Raw genomic sequence first — 17,757 nt, 5'->3', positions numbered from 1 at the left:
TAAAAGGTGAGGTAACTGATGTGAGAGGCATATGGCTGCCATAGTTATTTCCTTTTAAACCATATCAGTTGCCTGGTTGTCCTGCTAATCTGTCTGGTGTCAGTAGAGGATACATTTCACACCTCAGACTTGCATGCAGTTAGTCCAGTCAGACTTCAGTCAGAGCATCTGATTTGCATGCTTATCCAGGGTCTTTGACTACAATTATTAGAAGCAGATAATCAACTGGACAGCCAGGCAATTTGTATTGTTTAACCTTCCTGGCGGTAAGCCCGAGCGGAAGGCACCGCTCAGGCCCCGCTGGGCCGATTTGCATACACTTTGCATTGCACTTTGCTAGCTGCGTGTGCAATGCGATCGCCGCCGCTATTCGTCGCGCCGCGGCCGCCCCAACCCCCCCCCCCCCGACCCCGTGCGCTGCCGGGCCAATCAGTGCCAGGCAGCACTGTGGGGTGGATCGGAGTCCCCTTTGACGTCACGACGTCGGTGACGTCATCCCGCCCGTCGCCATGGTGACGGGGGAAGCCCTCCAGGAGATCCCGTTCTTTGATCGCCTCCGGCAATCGGAGGGGCTGGGGGGATGCCGCTGAGCAGCGGCTATCATGTAGCGAGACATTGTCTCGCTACATGAAAAAGAAATTTTTTTTTTTTTTTTTTAAAGGATTTGCTGCCCCCTGGCGGATTTTTAGCAAACCGCCAGGAGGGTTAAAAGGAAATCAATGTCAGCCTTAATATTCCTTCTACTTCAGGTATGCTTTTGAGTGTACCTGAACTCTTGCACAGGACAGAAGGAAAACATAGAAAAATGCACCCTGTATGTATTCAGAGAGTTTAGCCTGTCTAATTCCCCCTCATTTGTGCATAATCACAAGTTGTAATTTGATCTCCCCCTGTATCACATGATTGATAAGGCAGATAAGCTCATGTGAAAGTACAGGATGTTAACAATATGTCTGCTTCCATGATTCCAAAAGTAGAAACAGTGCAGATTTATCTTAGGTTTGTTATCTGCCGTAACAAAGAAATGTCTTTGAGGCTAGGTTCACAGTGGGACGTTACAGGCACACGTTAGTGCAGCCTGTAACGCAGCCCCACTGCACAGTAATGAAAAATCAATGGGATTTTCACAGTGCCCACGTTGCGTTACATTGTAACGCAGCAAAGTGCTGCATGCTGTGCATTCTACGCGGCTAAGCCGCGTTAGACTGTTTGCACATGCTCAGTCATGTTGGGGAGGAGGGGAGAGCGGCCGGGCACATGGCTAATTTTCACTGCACTCAGTGACGTGCAGTGTTTACTTCCTGGAGCGGCTGCTCTGTGCGGCGATTGGCCGGGCGGGACCACGTGATGTCGCATGCGTCCAAGAGTACGCATCACGGACGCCAGAGTGAGCTGCACAACGCGGATCACTCTGACGTCCACATCAGAGAGCACCAGGCGTTGCGTTAGGGGCACGTTATGTGCCCTATAATGTCCCCTAAACGCAACGTCCCACTGTGAACCTAGCCTGAAGGTTATTATGCTATTGTGAATCTTTTAGAGCAGAGAGGATGTTTTGAGTTCAGGTCCACTTTAACCTTACTTATATGACTTTTATTATACAATCTTACCACTTCTATGTAATATAATGGGCTACCTGAATTATCTGTTCAAATTATATTCTCCTCAGTTTACTCTTCTACTACATAGATTTATATTTGGTAAGATTAAACAGTACATTCAAGATTGTATCATTGATGGGCACCATTAAGCTATCTGTGCCCACTTAAAGATTTGATTCAACAAAAATGTCTACTTGGGCAAAAATTGTGATTTGTGTGCTGGGAATTGACTCTGGGACAACATTACATTATCAAGAATGGCTTATTTTTGTCAAAGTTGAATGCGATCTCGAATGTTATGATGATAGCAGGCTCTGGTCGGTGGTGTGGCTGAATTAGGACATGGCTATCTTAAGTCTGTCATAAAACAATCAGACCGTCAGTGAATTTATTTCAATGGCTGTTTTTAATATTTTTAAACTATTATATGCACATTTAGTTTCTTCAGCTTTCATTGTAATATATACAATGGTACATTTGCATTGGTTAGCAGTGTGCAAAATTTAGTGCATTGTATGTCTGTACTTCTGGCTATAAATATCTTGAATATACCTGGGTGGTTGCATCCTGTATAAAGAAGAAATTGATTCATAAAGCTGAACTCCATGACAGCAGCGCAACCTAAATCCTGTGCTGCACGCTACGCATGGTCATGCAGCATAGCATGCCATCCTTAGTCACGTGTTCTGCTTGCATAGTAACGCATGCTCCTTTAACTCACTAGCATGGCTGCTACTATGTTAATGAACAGTTACTATGTAATTAACATTATAACTATGTGAATTAATTAATTAGCGGCTGGGCTAGTGAAGTGTCAGAATACTTCACGGCAGCACCTGGCATTTAAAGGTACTGCTATGTAAGCAGCGCGTGTAACAAAGGAAGGCACGCTACGCTGCACGACTGCGCATAGCATGCAGCCCTGGATTTAGGTTGCGCTGCTGTCCTAGAGCTTGCGTTCCTAAAGCAGTGCAGCTTCATGAATCAAGTCCATTGTCCTGTAATCCAAAGCAGTGCAGCTTCATGAATCAAGTCCATTGTCCTGTAATCCAAAGCAGTGCAGCTTCATGAATCAAGTCCATTGTCCTGTAATCCAAAGCAGTGCAGCTTCATGAATCAAGTCCATTGTCCTGTAATCCAGGCAGGGCAAAGTGAAAAGACAAACATGGCAGGAAAAGGACCAGAAAATAATTCGTAATGGTCAATGGGATGCAAAGAATTCCGAGTTGTTGTTTGATGCAAACGTATGTGGAAAGGAATGGACAAATCCTATGCAGCATTTCATTGGCTCATTACCAAGCTGCATTTATTTACATAAAATTAGCATGAACTCTTTTATTAATTATTTGCATATAATTGATCATCCATAAAGATTGTTGTATTGACAGCCATTAAGAATGTGCTAGAAAAGCATCTGTCACTCTAATGGCAGTAAGGTAGTATAAGATTCAAGCAGCCAAGTACATCTAGTATATTTATTTTAGAAAATACAGTGTTGCACAAAAATGTGTGCGTTGCTAATAAATGGAAGTTTACTATTACAGTCAAAGAATTGGTGCAATGTAATGTTATTATTTATTTTTATTAATAGAGCACCAACATCTGTGGTGCAGTACTGGCTACAAAATAGAAAATGCAGAGAATCATAGATGAATAAATGCTTCAACACATTGTGCAATCAGAACATCAATCAATATATACCTATCTTTTTTTCGGATGTAGTAGTCACCCCCTCTAATTAGATTAAATGGGCATGTACTCACTAATCTGTAACACATTACCCGTTTCAGATTTAGAGAAAGAAGTTGAGCAGCGCTGCTGCTGCTGTGCATATGCACGCTCCCGCACTCGTGCACGTGAAATCAGTAAAACAATAAAACACAACATAGAAAAAATACACCTTTATTTCCAAATAATATTTTGTCACCATACTTTATACTAGGGTCATAATTCAAATCTTGTGATAACCAGGACAAATAGGCAGATCAAATGTGTGGGTTTTATGTACAGTAGCAGTGTTTATATTAAAACTATGGGGAGAAAGTGTATTTTTTTTCCCCTTGTTTTTTTCTTTAAAAATGCATAGAAAATAAAGTAATTACTGAAAACAAATATCAACCCCAAAAAAGCCTAATTGGTGGTGAAAAAAACAAGCTATACAGTGGAGTGCAAAAGTATTCGGCCCCCACATTCCACATTTTGTCACATTACTGCCACAAACTTGAATCAATTTTATTGGAATTCCACATGATAGACCAATACAAAGTGGTGTACACGTGAGAAGTGGATCGAAAATCATACATCATTCCAAACATTTTTTACAAATCAATAACTGCAAAGTGGGGTGTGCGTAATTATTCGGCCCCCTGAGTCAATACTTTGTAAAACCACCTTTTGCTGCAATTACAGCTGCCAGTCTTTTAGGGTATGTCTCTACCAGCTTTGCACATCTAGAGACTGAAATCCTTGCCCATTCTACTTTGCAAAACAGCTCCAACTCAGTCAGATTAGATGGACAGCGTTTGTGAACAGCAGTTTTCAGATCTTGCCACAGATTCTCGATTGGATTTAGATCTGGACTTTGACTGGGCCATTCTAACACATATATATGTTTTGTTTTAAACCATTCCATTGTTGCCCTGGCTTTGTTAAGGGTCGTTGTCCTGCTGGAAGGTGAACCTCCTCCCCAGTCTCAAGTTTTTTGCAGACTCCAAGAGGTTTTCTTCCAAGATTGCCCTGTATTTGGCTCCACCCATCTTCCCATCAACTCTGACCAGCTTCCCTGTCACTGCTGAAGAGATGCACCCCCCGAACATGCGTGCTGCCACCACCATATTTGACAGTGGGGATGGTGTGTTCAGAGTGATGTACAGTGTTAGTTTTCCGCCACACATAGCGTTTTGCATTTTGGCCAAAAAGTTCCATTTTGGTCTCATCTGACCAGAGCACCTTCTTCCACGTGTTTGCTGTGTCCCCCACATGGCTTGTGGCAAACTGCAAACGGGACTTCTTATGCTTTCTGTTAACAATGACTTTCTTCTTGTCACTCTTCCATAAAGGCCAACATTGTACAGTGCATGACTAATAGTTGTCCTATGGACAGAGTCTCCCACCTGAGCTGTAGATCTCTGCAGCTTGTCCAGAGTCACCATGGGCCTCTTGACTGCATTTCTGATCAGCGTTCTCCTTGTTCGGCCTGTGAGTTTAGGTGGACAGCCTTGTCTTGGTAGATTTACAGTTGTGCCATACTCCTTCCATTTCTGAATAATCACTTGAACAGTGCTCCGTGGGATGTTCAAGGCTTTGGAAATCTTTTTGTAGCCTAAGCCTGCTTTAAATTTCTCAATAACTTGATTCCTGACCTGTCTTGTGTGTTCTTTGGACTTCACTGTGTTGTTGCTCACAATATTCTCTTAGACAACCTCTGAGGCTCTCACAGAGCAGTTGTATTTGTACTGACATTAGATTACACACAGGTGCACTCTATTTAGTCATTAGTACTCACCAGGCAATGTCTATAGGCAACTGACTGCACTCAGATCAAAGGGAGCCGAATAATTATGCACACACCACTTTGCAGTTATTTATTTGTAAAAAATGTTTGGAGTCATGTATGATTTTCGTTCCACTTCTCATGTGTACACCACTTTGTGTTGGTCTTTCATGTGGAATTCCAATAAAATTGATTCATGTTTGTGGCAGTAATATGACAAAATGTGGAAAACTTTAAGGGGGCCGAATACTTTTGCACCCCACTGTAGATCATTTCCTTGTGATTAGTAGTGATTAAGCTATTGGCAAATGAAAGGGATGAGCACTGAAAAGTGAAAATCTTGTTCATTAGGGTAAAAACCCATTTGGTGTGAAGTGGTAAAAATAAGTGTTCAATCAGCAGTGGGGGCTCCTTCTGTAATTTACTTTTACTTTTATTTTTTATAGAATGGTATGAAAGAGATGATAGAAATTAAAAATGTCTCTCTTTACTTTTTCCTAGGTACTTTAACATCAGTAGAAAGTTTCCTGTCTTTCAAATCTGGACCAGAGGTTTGCATTAATTCTCTGCTTTAAATTATACATTTTGTTTTAGGAAACTTGTGATTCTAATCTGTTAAAATTATGAGGACCCTGTGTATAGTGGAATATAATTGTGATACAAGGATGCGTGCAGAATTTCAATATCCAGAAGGCAAAGTTATTCAGGGCCATACCAAACAAATTTAGTGTGCCAGAGTTCCTACTGTCCCAGTAGTTTGTTGCGGCAGTCCAGTGTTCTCAATACTTTGTCTCTATTTAGTGTTTACATAATCTGTTCCATATTTCCTGTGCTTTTGTGTTATATCACAGTTTCTCAGTGCTCCTGAAAGATTTCAAGGATATTTAGTTACCGCCATGGAGGGTCCATTGTAGGACCCTCTCTCATAGGATAGGGCTCGTTCAAACAGACCTAGTATTGCATTTTGTATTCCTCTTGTACAACCATTCGGAGCGTTTGCTGTCTTTATTATCCTTGGTGGTCTGAAACACCAGTATTTTAGAGCTCGGTAGGCCTTCCCTTCCCTCCCTTAAAGCGGAATATAACCCTGCTTTTCAACTTTGCTCTAAAACATTATTTACAGCATATTATATGCAACCAGCATTTTTTTTTTTTTTACTAGACCAGCATTGGAAGGGTTACACAGAGTTTTAAAGTTCCTGGAGATTTCTGCAGACACATCCAAAGCTGAAATAGATACATTTTGTTTACATAAATGTATCTAAGTGTTGAATGTGACTCACTCTCTCTGACTGAGCTGGAGGACAGCCAAAGTGTGTAACATTCAACACTTAGATACATTTATGTAAACAAAATGTATCTATTTCAGCTTCGGATGCGTCTGCAGAAATCTCCAGGAACTTTAAAACTCTGTGTAACCCTTCCAATGCTGGTCTAGTAACAAAAAAAATGCTGGTTGCATATAATATACTGTAAATAATGTTTTAGAGCAAAGTTGAAATGCAGGGGTATATTCCGCTTTAAATCCCCGACGGATGAGGCCAGGGAATCTTTCTAACTTATCCAATCTTAACTCAATCTTTCCAGACTCGGTAGAACAGAAGGGAGTCAAGGATTTTATGAGGTCCTCTTGGGAGGGAGCTAGCTAAAATATATACACACACACACGCACACATACACATGCATACATACAGTGCTGCCCATAATTATTCATACCCCAGGACTTAAAGTTACTTTTATTCAACCAGCAAGTCATTTTTTTTGATGGAAAATGACATAGGTGTCTCCCAAAAGATAATAAGACGATGTACAAGAGTCATTATTGGGGGGGGGGGAGACATTTCTTAGCTATTATTTACATTTAGGCAAAAAGTGTCCTGTCCAAAACTATTCATACCCATTTCAATAATCAATAGAATAGCCTTTATTGGCTATTACAGCTATCAAATGCTTCCTATCATTGCAAACCAGCGTTTTGCATGTCTCCACAGGTATTTTTGCCCATTCATCTTTAGCAGTTCCTCTTTAACCACTTCAGCCTAAGTGGATGAAAATTTTCGTCCAGTTAGGCTGCGCGCACTCCCGCGGGTCGCACGCGCTCCCGCGGGCCCCCCCCCCCCCCCCCCCGTTCGCACTCTTGCTGGGGGCCGTTAGCCCAGCGATCAATGAAAGGGATTATAAATCCCTTTCACTGATCAGACCCCTGCCCCGGAGAAAAGCCGACAGCGTCTCAAGTTTTTCTTCCTGGGAGCGAGATCGATCGCTCCCAGGACTTTTTGACTGTGGCCATCTTGTGGCCAAATGGCAAACTACACCAAAAATCACTTTCCATTCAATAAATACATTTTTACCCATGTAAAATCCCCTGTTTACCTCCCACACCAAAAAATACCCACATACAAGTTTTAATAAAAAATAAAATAAAAAATTACAATAATAAAAAAAAAAACATAAATAGTTACCTAAGGGTCTAATGTTTTTAAATATTCATGTCAAAGGAGTATGTCAATATGATTTATTAAATTATGATCTTCTAAATAGTGATGGACGCAAATTGAAAAAATGCACCTTTATTTCCAAATAAAATATTGTCGCCATACATTGTGATAGGGACATAATTTTAACGGTGTAATACCCGGGACATATGGGCAAATACAATACGTGAGTTTTAATTATGGAGGCATGTATTATTTAAACTATAATGGCTGAAAACTGAGAAATGATTTTTTTCCGTTTTTTTTCTTACTCTTCCTGTTAAAATGCATTTACAGTAAAGAGGCTCTTAGCAAAATGTACCACCCACAGAAAGCCTAATTGGTGGCAGAAAAAACAAGATATAGATCAATTCATTGTGAGGAGTAGTGATAAAGTTATTGGCAAATGAATGGGAGGTCAAAGTTGCTCAGATGTAAAAACATTCTTAACCCTGTAGGCTGAAGTGGTTAAATAGTGTTAGGGGTTTTGGGTTCTGAACCCATTTGTGGAACAGTGAATGATATAAATGTTTTAAACTATGTGAAGTGCTGTCATTACTGTAAAAATTCACGCACTAAATAAAATTACATCATCTAATTAGAATGTTCCATGTTGCTTATTAATGTTGGTGCTAATCCTTACAGGCTTATAATATCATGAATGCTGTCAGGAACCGGCCCGCAGCACGCCTGCGTATACGGTTCCTGACTGCCGGTTTGACCAGATTAAGCGGGGAACAGCCTTATTTAAGCTACAAACAAGGCTGGAACCCCTCAAACACTTCCCACTGCCACCACTAGCATTGCTAGACACGTCCCCTCAGCTGTCGAGGGCTGAACACGCAATCTGCGTTTTCGTATTTGGGTCAGCTTTGCGCTTAGGCAGAATACGAGAACGCCACGCACCCACACACACAGTACAGTTGTACAGTAACACAGCACAATCAGACACTGACTTGTAATGCAAGTTACACTGTCGTGCAGCAAAACCACTAACAGTCGTTCCGAACGATACTGTTAGCTACTCGCACTGGCGTTTCGTACGTTGGGTCAGCTGCGCGCTTTAGGCCAACATATGACAAACGCCCCCACACACAATGCAATTACAATTTCATATGGTAGTGTTGCTCAAGCATACAATTAGGCACGGACTTATACACAGCTACACTGCAGTCTCCTCTAGGCTATGAGTGTTAGTTTAGTACGGCAGACGTCAAGCTTATTAAATAATAATTTAATATTCCAGAAAAACATGGAACAATACAGAACAGAATGTATACAAAAGATTACAAAAAACAAAGTAAAAAAAGTTACAAAATTAAGAGTTACAAAGATACACACACGGATATTTGCGTAAAAATAAACGGGGGAAAAAGAACGTTACCAGCTTAGGTTAGAACGTTGTTTGACGGGAGGACGCCGTTTTGACCAGGAGTCGCGATCATCCCTAGCTATTCGCTACCTCCGAGAGAAGATGATCACTAGGTATCTGTCTCTGCTTTTTATACTCTGAAGTGTCCCCTGGGGCATTTAATGTCCAGCCCCCAGGAACTAATGCAGTTTCCCCGTTTGTGACATCACCGAACGCTTGTCATAATCTTTCCTGTGATATGCAAACTTCAAAGGGGTTCCTGTTTTAGCTTCTTGAAGGTTGCAGAATTCAATAGGTGAGATTGTATCCTACCAGACATCAAAAGGCTTCCTCCACATTATTTCCTTGGTTAAAGTGTATTTTAGCACATACATGAAAAGATTGCATTATGGTTACAGGTAGCAGTTTGCCTGTAATTGCCGGTAGGCGGACGTAGACAATCACACCTGGGGCAGCAGATCAAAGTGACTGCTAGTGGCCTAATGAGCCGCTTCCTTGACTATTGAAGGTGACTGGTCCATTCACTGAAGACAATGGCAGCTGTCTACATTAATACAAAAGATCACATCGTACAGTTCCTCTGGACAGCCAGAAACAGGTAATGAAGTTCCCTTTTGTCTGTCTATTGACACCCACACACAATCACATTAACAGTCCATGAAGCTAGCTGCCAATACCGTCAAGCCATACTGGCTGACATCCACCTCTGAAAGATACACAGCAGACATAAAAATGATAGAATATGTTTATGTATTCCTAACCTCATCAGCACCCCAATATATCACCACAAATGCATATTGTTTTTCTTGTAGGGGACATGTATACATGATGGGACATGGCAATCTGCCATTCATGGAATTGCAGACCAAAGCAATTTGAAGAAACTCAGAAAGCAGTTAGCATTCAAGCCTCTTCCAGTTGTTGGTAAGAGATTAAAGAGAAGGTTAGTAACGGACCTTATTAATAACACCATGCAGATTGTAATTATGTACAGTAGCAGGCCTCAGTAAAAAAAAATTCTGCTATATGCAAATTAGTAGCATTTTTTTTTCAGTTTTGGGGACTGTAATCTATTTACCAACCAGTTGAGAGCAGAGTCAGAGACAGACATTGCTTATACACACATAATCAAATTGCACGTGTTTGTACAGGGACAAGACCCAAAAAGAAACAGTTATGCAAAACAACTTTTGTTTAAAGGGAACTTTACTAAGTGCTATATGGAGGCTGTCATATTTATTACCTTTTATACAATATCAGTTGCCTGGCAATCCTTCTGATAATTTTTGCAACAGCAGTGTCTGAATCACCCACTTGAAACAAGCATGCAGCTAATCTAGTCAGACTTCAGTTAGAAATATCTGATCTCCCTGCATGTTTAGGGTCTATGGCTAAAAGTATAAGGGCCCGTTTCCACTTGTGCGGTGCGAATTGCCACGGTAAAAATTTGCATGCAGATGCGAATTTTGCATGCGGGTGTATGCGAATTTCCATGCGAATTCGCATGAATGACGCTGTATGTGAATTTAACCATGGCAGTGCCTGTGTGCTTTTCCATTGATTCCATGCAAATTTGCGTGTGAATTTGCATGAAAATTCGCATACACCCGCATAGCGGTATGCAAATTCTGATGGCTCTGCCATGCGAATTTTTCACGTGGACGAAAACGCTCAGAAATCCTGACAAGTGGAAACAGTCACATCCACTTGTATTGGCTATGCGAATTCACATGCGGCAATCGCATGCGATTTAGCGATAGTGGAAACGGGCCCTCATGCAAGGAGTATCAACATTACTGTGAGACAATTTGCATTTTTTGCATATTTCAGCCTCGTTACCCCTCCTTACTTCAAGTTAAAGAGAACCTGTAATGTGAAAATCTTACATAAATAAACATTCCAGCCTGTTTGTTGTCTTCTCCTAGCCCCCTCTGTGACATTTTCGCTGTTCCCGCTGCTTTCCCGGTGATAAAATCACTGTTTTATTCATTGTTTTTGTAAACAATGAAGATGGCCGTCAACCAGGAAATACATCATCAGAGCAGGTGCCCGTTTGCAGAAGCTCCTCTGAAATGTGACTTGATTGCTGGAATGTTACCCACATGTCTTTCCTTAGCTGCTTGTCTGAGCTCTGCACTGATCTCTGGGCACTCACAGCTGTTTCAAATTTCTCAGCTCCACGAGCCTTGCAGAGACGCTGGCTGTGAGTAAAGACAAGCCTGTGACTCATACAAACACAGGAGAGCGTGCAGGGGGCGTACATAACTTTTCCCTATCACAGCAGAGAGAGTGCATTCCTCTTTGTCTCCACAAGGCTTGGCAAGAAAAGAAGATTAGATCTATTACAGTGACAGTGCAACTAGAAAAGGCTGCATTAATTAAGACCACATTAGAACAGGTATAGAAACTTATAGGATAGAAGAAATAAGGCTGAAAATGTTGTTAGAGTCCCTTTAACCCTTAGCTTTATGCAGAAACACAATATTTCTATGGCAGCACCTAGGGGCAGATTTAATGTTGCCTATACTCAGAAGAGGAGATAGCCCAACATGGTTTTATTAAAACACAACTTCTTGGTTGACCTTGATGGATAGATGTGTTTTTTTTTTGTTTTGTTTTTAACAGACTAACTATGTACCTAAAATAATGCATTAAAAGATTGTCGAAAAAAATATAGCCAAGAGTTAATAAACGGAAATACAATAGAAGAATGTACTTCAGTTTCTGTCTGTTCCAACCCTTGAGGTTATCTTGGATGCTGCTGTCTTTCAGCTTGTTGGAATTAGTGTCACTGTACCTGGAGTGAAATTTTGGAGAAAAGTTAAACACTCCACTTAGAAGTGGAAAGCCTCTGGGTAAACCTGAGGGTAAAAATCAACACGTGTGTGGGCTCACCAGAAGTCACTGGCATAAAATTAGTGTACCTGCAAAACACTGCTTTAAAGTTGGGTTTACACACTAGACTTTCATCTGCCGATTTTCAGCCAGAAAGATCTTCTAGAACTCTAGTGTGAGATTGTATGTGTGAGATTGTGTGAGAGTGTGAGATTTTGCATGGGCAAAAAAAAAAAAAAGATACTCACCTAAGGAGAGGGAAAGCTTTGGGTCCTATAGAGCCTTCCCGTTCCTCCCAATGCCCCTGAGTTCCAGCACTGGATCCCCCATTAGCAGTGAGGCGAGTGCTGCAGGAGGCTTCGGCAATCTTCGGGGAGCCCTCCCAAAGACACGCCACGCCACCCTGTATGGAGTGGCCCGCCTTCGGGAGCATTCGGGCTCCTGAAGATTGCTGAAGCCTCCAGCAGTGGTGGAAGTGAGAAGTCTCTGACCCATCTATCAGAGACGAGGGGGATCCAGTTTTGGAACGCGGGGACCTTAGGAGGCACAGGAAGGCTCTATAGGACCCAGAGTGCCCTCTCCTTAGGTGAGAATATATATATTTTTTTTATTTTTTTTTTTACTTCGCTTTAGACTCCCTTTAATTTCTAAACTGTTCGCAAAAAAAGTGTTAATACATTCCTTAGTGAAGAATTTGAAGTTTCTGCCCAATTAGAACAGTTTCGTGTTACTCATTAGTGTTACAAGGTCTCCGATGTGAATGGGAAGCAGGTCTGTTAAAATTGTTGTTTTCACTCTTGCAGTATCTTTTACTGGTCACTGACACTGAAAGCTCAACATGGCACCTCATGACAGAGAATTCTTTGAGGATCTTAACCACTTCCCGACCGCCTAACGCACAGGGGCGGCCGGGAAGTGGAGCCCTGAAGGACCGGCTCACCCACAGAGGCGGCGGTCCTTCTAAGGGCATGGGCGGAGCGATCGCGTCATCCGTGACGCGATCCTCCGCCCGGGATCGTTACTCGGGCATTTTGTCTCCGCTCGCCGGCCACTTAGCAGAGCCGGCGAGCGGAGGAATCCGCATAATTGCCCAATCAGAGTGTATAAGGCACTTTGTTAGGTAAACAAAGTGCCTTATACGTGCTTCCTCCTCGCCTCGTGGTCTCATTGTTCCAGAGACCACCAGCGAGGAGGAAGCACTTGTAAGTCTCACTGCACGCAGCTTGATTTTGCCCATAGCCTCCCTGATCACCCACCCCAGGCCTCATACCCCCCCCGATCACCCCAGCAGACCCCTGCCTAGCACCCTTGCACCCCTGTAAAACCCCCACCCCCCCCCCACCTGCCACTAACTAGCGACGCTGCCCTTTAGTTTAGGTCCCTAACTGCCTCCTAGTCACCCCTGATCCCCCCCCCTACCTTTAGATCACCCCCACACCCCATCCCAGACTACCCCCCTGTATACTGTATACATCTGTATACAGCTACCTTACCCCCTGATCCCCCTCTGATCACCTGTCTATCACCTGTCCATCACCCCTCAGCACCCCCACCCATCAGAGCAGACCCTAACTGCCCCGCGGGGGTAACCGATCACCTGCCCAGGCCCTCGATTGCCCTCATACCCCCCTTCTGATTACATCCCCTGCTCTTTGTTTACATCTGTCCTCCCCAGCAATCACTAACTGATCTTTGATCAGTAACCCCCTGTGTCTGCCTCTCATCAGATCAGGACTCAGTCTGCCCCGTGCAGGCTCCTGATCAACCCCCCACCCCCTCAAATCGCCCTCAGACCCCCCCTAATCACCGTCCAAGTGCATTGTATTTGACTGTGCTGCACTTGTATTCGATTGTGCTGCGCTTGTATTCGATTGTGCTGTAATTGTATTTGATTGTCCCGTGATCGGCTTCGATTGCCCCGTGATTGTTTGATTGCCTGAGACCCCACTTCCCACCACACCCAACCCCACCCTCCCCCCCACCACACCCAACAACCCCCTCCCCCCCCCCCCCCCACCCCCACCTTCCGAGTGCATCAGATTTGCTTGTGCTGTGATTGGAGTCGATTGTGCTGTAATTGTATTTGATTGTCCCGTGATCGACTTCGATTGCCCCGTGATTGTTTGATTGCCTGACACCCCACTTCCCGCCACACCCAATCCCACCCTCCCCCCATCACCTTCCGAGTGCATCAGATTTGATTGTGCTGTGATTGGATTCGATTGTGCTGTAATTGTATTTGATTGTCCCGTGATCAGCTTCGATTGCCCCGTGATTGTTTGATTGCCTGAGACCCCACTTCCCACCACACCCAACCCCCCCCTCCCCCCCCCCACCCTCCCCCCCCCCCCCCCCCACCACCTTCCGAGTGCATCAGATTTGCTTGTGCTGTGATTGGAGTCGATTGTGCTGTAATTGTATTTGATTGTCCCGTGATCGACTTCGATTGCCCCGTGATTGTTTGATTGCCTGAGACCCCACTTCCCGCCACACCCAATCCCACCCTCCCCCCATCACCTTCCGAGTGCATCAGATTTGATTGTGCTGTGATTGGATTCGATTGTGCTGTAATTGTATTTGATTGTCCCGTGATTGTTTGATTGCCTCTGAGACCCCACTTCCCACCAACACCAATACCTCTCAAATACTCCTTTTGCTAGGTAGGTGCTCTTTTTTTCTGGGTAGTCTCGGAGGAAAACCCCATAAATTTAGTAATCCACAATGGCAAGAAGGGGGCTTTCCGATGACGACGTATACAGGTACATGGACCAGTCGGATGAGTTCTTTTGGGAAGAATCATCCGTCGAATCTTCCGGGTCCGAATTTGAACCTGTAGAAAGCAGTGGTTCCTTGACCGAAAGTGATGACGAGGCTATGGTCCCGGCTAGAGCCAGGCGTACCAGACCCCAAGTCGTTAGACCGCAGGTGGCGCAGGATCCGCCTCAAGGGCAGCAGGGTGGTGCTAGCGCTGATGATACTTTTCTTGGTGAGGCAGGCACCAGCAGCGCAGCATCTCCTGGACTTAGTGCCAGTGCTTCCGTAGACCCTGGCGAAGTGGTGAGCGCCAGCATGGAAGTTGAAACTGGTACGGTGGCAAGTGCAGTAGTACCCCCGTCGCAGCCACCAAGAAGAAGACGGGCCCGTAGTACCCATAGACTCCCAGAGGTGCTGGCACAACCAGATTGGCAATCCCCTGATTCCGCCGCACCCGTAGTGCCCCCTTTCACCGCCCAGTCTGGAGTCCAGGTGGCGACAGCTCATCTAGGAACGGCCCTAGACTTTTTGCAGCTGTTCATCACCCAGGTTCTCTTGGACTTAATTGTGATTGAGACCAACCGTAAAGCCACACAACTCATCACCGAGCACCCGGAGAGCATCTATGCCCAGCCTTTCGGGTGGAAACCAGTCCAAGTTTCCGACATTAAAATCTTTTTGGCCCTTATCCTTCACTTGGGACTAATGAAACAGAATGTATTGCGGTCGTATTGGTCTACGAACCCAGTACATCATGTTCCCTTGTACCCTGCTGCCATGTCCAGGACACGATTTGAGTCCATCCTGCGCTTCCTGCACTTTAACGATGACGAAACCTGTCATGAAAAGGGCCACCCTGCTTATGACCGGCTCCACAAAATTCGGCCCCTCATAGACCACCTGTCATCAACATTTGCAGATGCTTATATCCCTGAACAGAACATCTGCGTAGACGAGTCCCTCTTACGCTTTACCGGGCGCCTTGGCATCAAACAGTACATCCCAAGCAAGCGCGCCCGGTATGGGGTGAAACTGTATAAGCTCTGTGAAAGGGCCACAGGCTATACATGTCGTTTTAGGGTCTATGAGGGAAAAGACTCAAAATTGGAGCCGGTCGGATGCCCTGACTACCTGGGGAGCAGTGGAAAGGTTGTGTGGGACTTGGTGTCACCCTTGTTCCAGAAGGGGTACCATCTTTTTGTGGACAATTATTACACAAGTGTGGCCCTCTTTCAGCACTTAAAGTTAGAAGGAATCCGATGCTGTGGCACTGCGCGGCCTAGTCGCCAGGGCTTCCCCCAACGGCTCGTTACCACCAGACTTTTACGGGGGCAGAGGGTCGCCTTGCGTACTGAAGACCTGCTCGCGGTGAAATGGAGGGACAAGAGGGACGTTTACTTTCTGTCCACCATTCACACAGACACGACAGTCCAAATTCAACGGGCAACTAAGGTCATTGAAAGGCCCCTTGTCGTCCACAAATATAATGTCAACATGGGAGGGGTGGACTTCAATGACCAGAGGTTAGCGCCCTATTTAATTTCCCGGAAAACAAGACGCTGGTATAAGAAAGTGTCTTTTTATCTGATTCAATTGGCAGTTTACAACAGCTTTGTTCTCTACAGTAAGGCTGGGAGAACTGGATCTTTCCTCCAATTTCAGGAAGAGATCATTCTGGACATCCTGTATCCAGGAGGTGCCAGCCCCCCCCCCCCCCCCCAGATGCAACTAGCCGACTGCATGGAAGGCATTACGCCTATCAGCTTCCGTGTGCCCCAGGTCAACGCATCCGAAGAAAACGTTGCCGTGTCTGCAGCAGGGCTGGAACAAGGACTGACACCGTTTATTATTGTCCCCGCTGTCCTGACCAGCCTGGTCTATGCGTAGGGCAGTGTTTTGAGAGGTACCACGAGCAGGTACACTATTAGAACCTAGGGAACTCCAGACACAGGAGTAGGCACACACTCAGTGGTCTTTCGCACATTGTCGCAGGGAGAGGAGAGGTAAGCTTGAAAACCAAACGGGTAAGCATAAAAGTCGGAAGAAGGATCGGTTTCCATGCTTGATATTGCTGATCTGTCCTGGGTTGGCGATATAAGATGGCACGTTTGAATTTCCCTTGAGTGTGGACACCCCCGGTTTATATGTGATTTGGGCCTATGATGATGCTTTAATGCCACACAGTCATCTCTATTGGCAGGCATATTGCTGTATCCTACAGGCATAATGCTGTATGCTAAAGTTCTGAGGCCCAGTCACATAAGTTGGTGGCTCACCCTGAGTGCAGGGTGGCACGGGGTGTCTCTCTCCTGAGGTTATCACTGCCATTGATGTGGAGGAAGATCTGCCATTGATGTGGAGCAAGGTATGTTTGCCGTTCATTTTTCCTTTCAGCCCAGAGTGCATTACCCGTATACCCAATATAAGGAGTATAGCAGAAACTCCTAATACTGGCCATACATGTAATGATTGCAGAGACCCTAAGATGCCAGGACAGACTTCACAAATGACCCCATTTTGGAAAGAGGACACCCTAAAGTATTATGTGAGGTGCACGGTGAGTTCATAAAAGATTTTAGTTTTTGTCACAAGTTAGCAGAATTTTTTTTTTAATTTTTTTTTCTAACAAAGTGTCATTTTCCGTTTACTTGTGACAAAAAATAAGATTTTCAATGACCTCACCATTACCCTCATGGAATACCTTGTTGTGTATTCTTTCCAAAATGGGGTCATTTGTGGGGTTTGTTAACTGTCCTGGCAAGTGGGCGGGGTGCTAAGTTGTGAGCACACCTGTAAAGCCTAAAGGTACTCATTGGACTCTGGGCCCCTTAGCGCAGTTAGGGTGCAAAAAAGTGCCACACATGTGGTATCGCCGTACTCGGGAGAAGTAGTACAATGTGTTTTGGGGTGTATTTTTACACATACCCATGCTGGGTGGGAGAAATACCTCTGTAAATGACAATCTTTTGATTTTTTTACACACAATTGTCCATTTACAGAGTTATTTCTCCCACCCAGCATGGGTATGTGTAAAAATACACCCCAAAACACATTGTACTACTTCTCCAGAGTACGGCAATACCACATGTGTGGCACTTTTGTGCACCCTAACTGCGCTAAAGGGCTCAAAGTCCAATGAGTACCTTTAGGATTTCACAGGTCATTTTGCGGAATTTGATTTCCAGACTACTCCTCACGGTTTAGGGCCCCTAAAATGCCAGGGCAGTA

At 44.3% G+C, this 17,757-nt stretch overlaps 1 protein-coding gene across 1 annotated transcript in view; it reads left to right on the top strand.

Annotated features, from left to right (window-relative positions):
- Positions 1 to 17,757, top strand: part of LOC137570837 (saccharopine dehydrogenase-like oxidoreductase) — a 196,534-nt gene that overhangs the window by 70,407 nt on the left and 108,370 nt on the right. Inside the window, exons 5-6 of the mRNA XM_068279545.1 lie at positions 5,596 to 5,645; positions 9,753 to 9,883. Coding sequence (XP_068135646.1) covers positions 5,596 to 5,645; positions 9,753 to 9,883 — 181 coding nt within the window. The remainder of the gene's footprint in view (positions 1 to 5,595; positions 5,646 to 9,752; positions 9,884 to 17,757) is intronic.

Source organism: Hyperolius riggenbachi, chromosome 4 (genome assembly GCF_040937935.1).
Source record: "Hyperolius riggenbachi isolate aHypRig1 chromosome 4, aHypRig1.pri, whole genome shotgun sequence".
Lineage (NCBI taxonomy): Eukaryota > Metazoa > Chordata > Amphibia > Anura > Hyperoliidae > Hyperolius > Hyperolius riggenbachi.
Note: the sequence above shows the minus strand (reverse complement) of the source record. Positions and strands in the feature narration are given on the sequence as shown.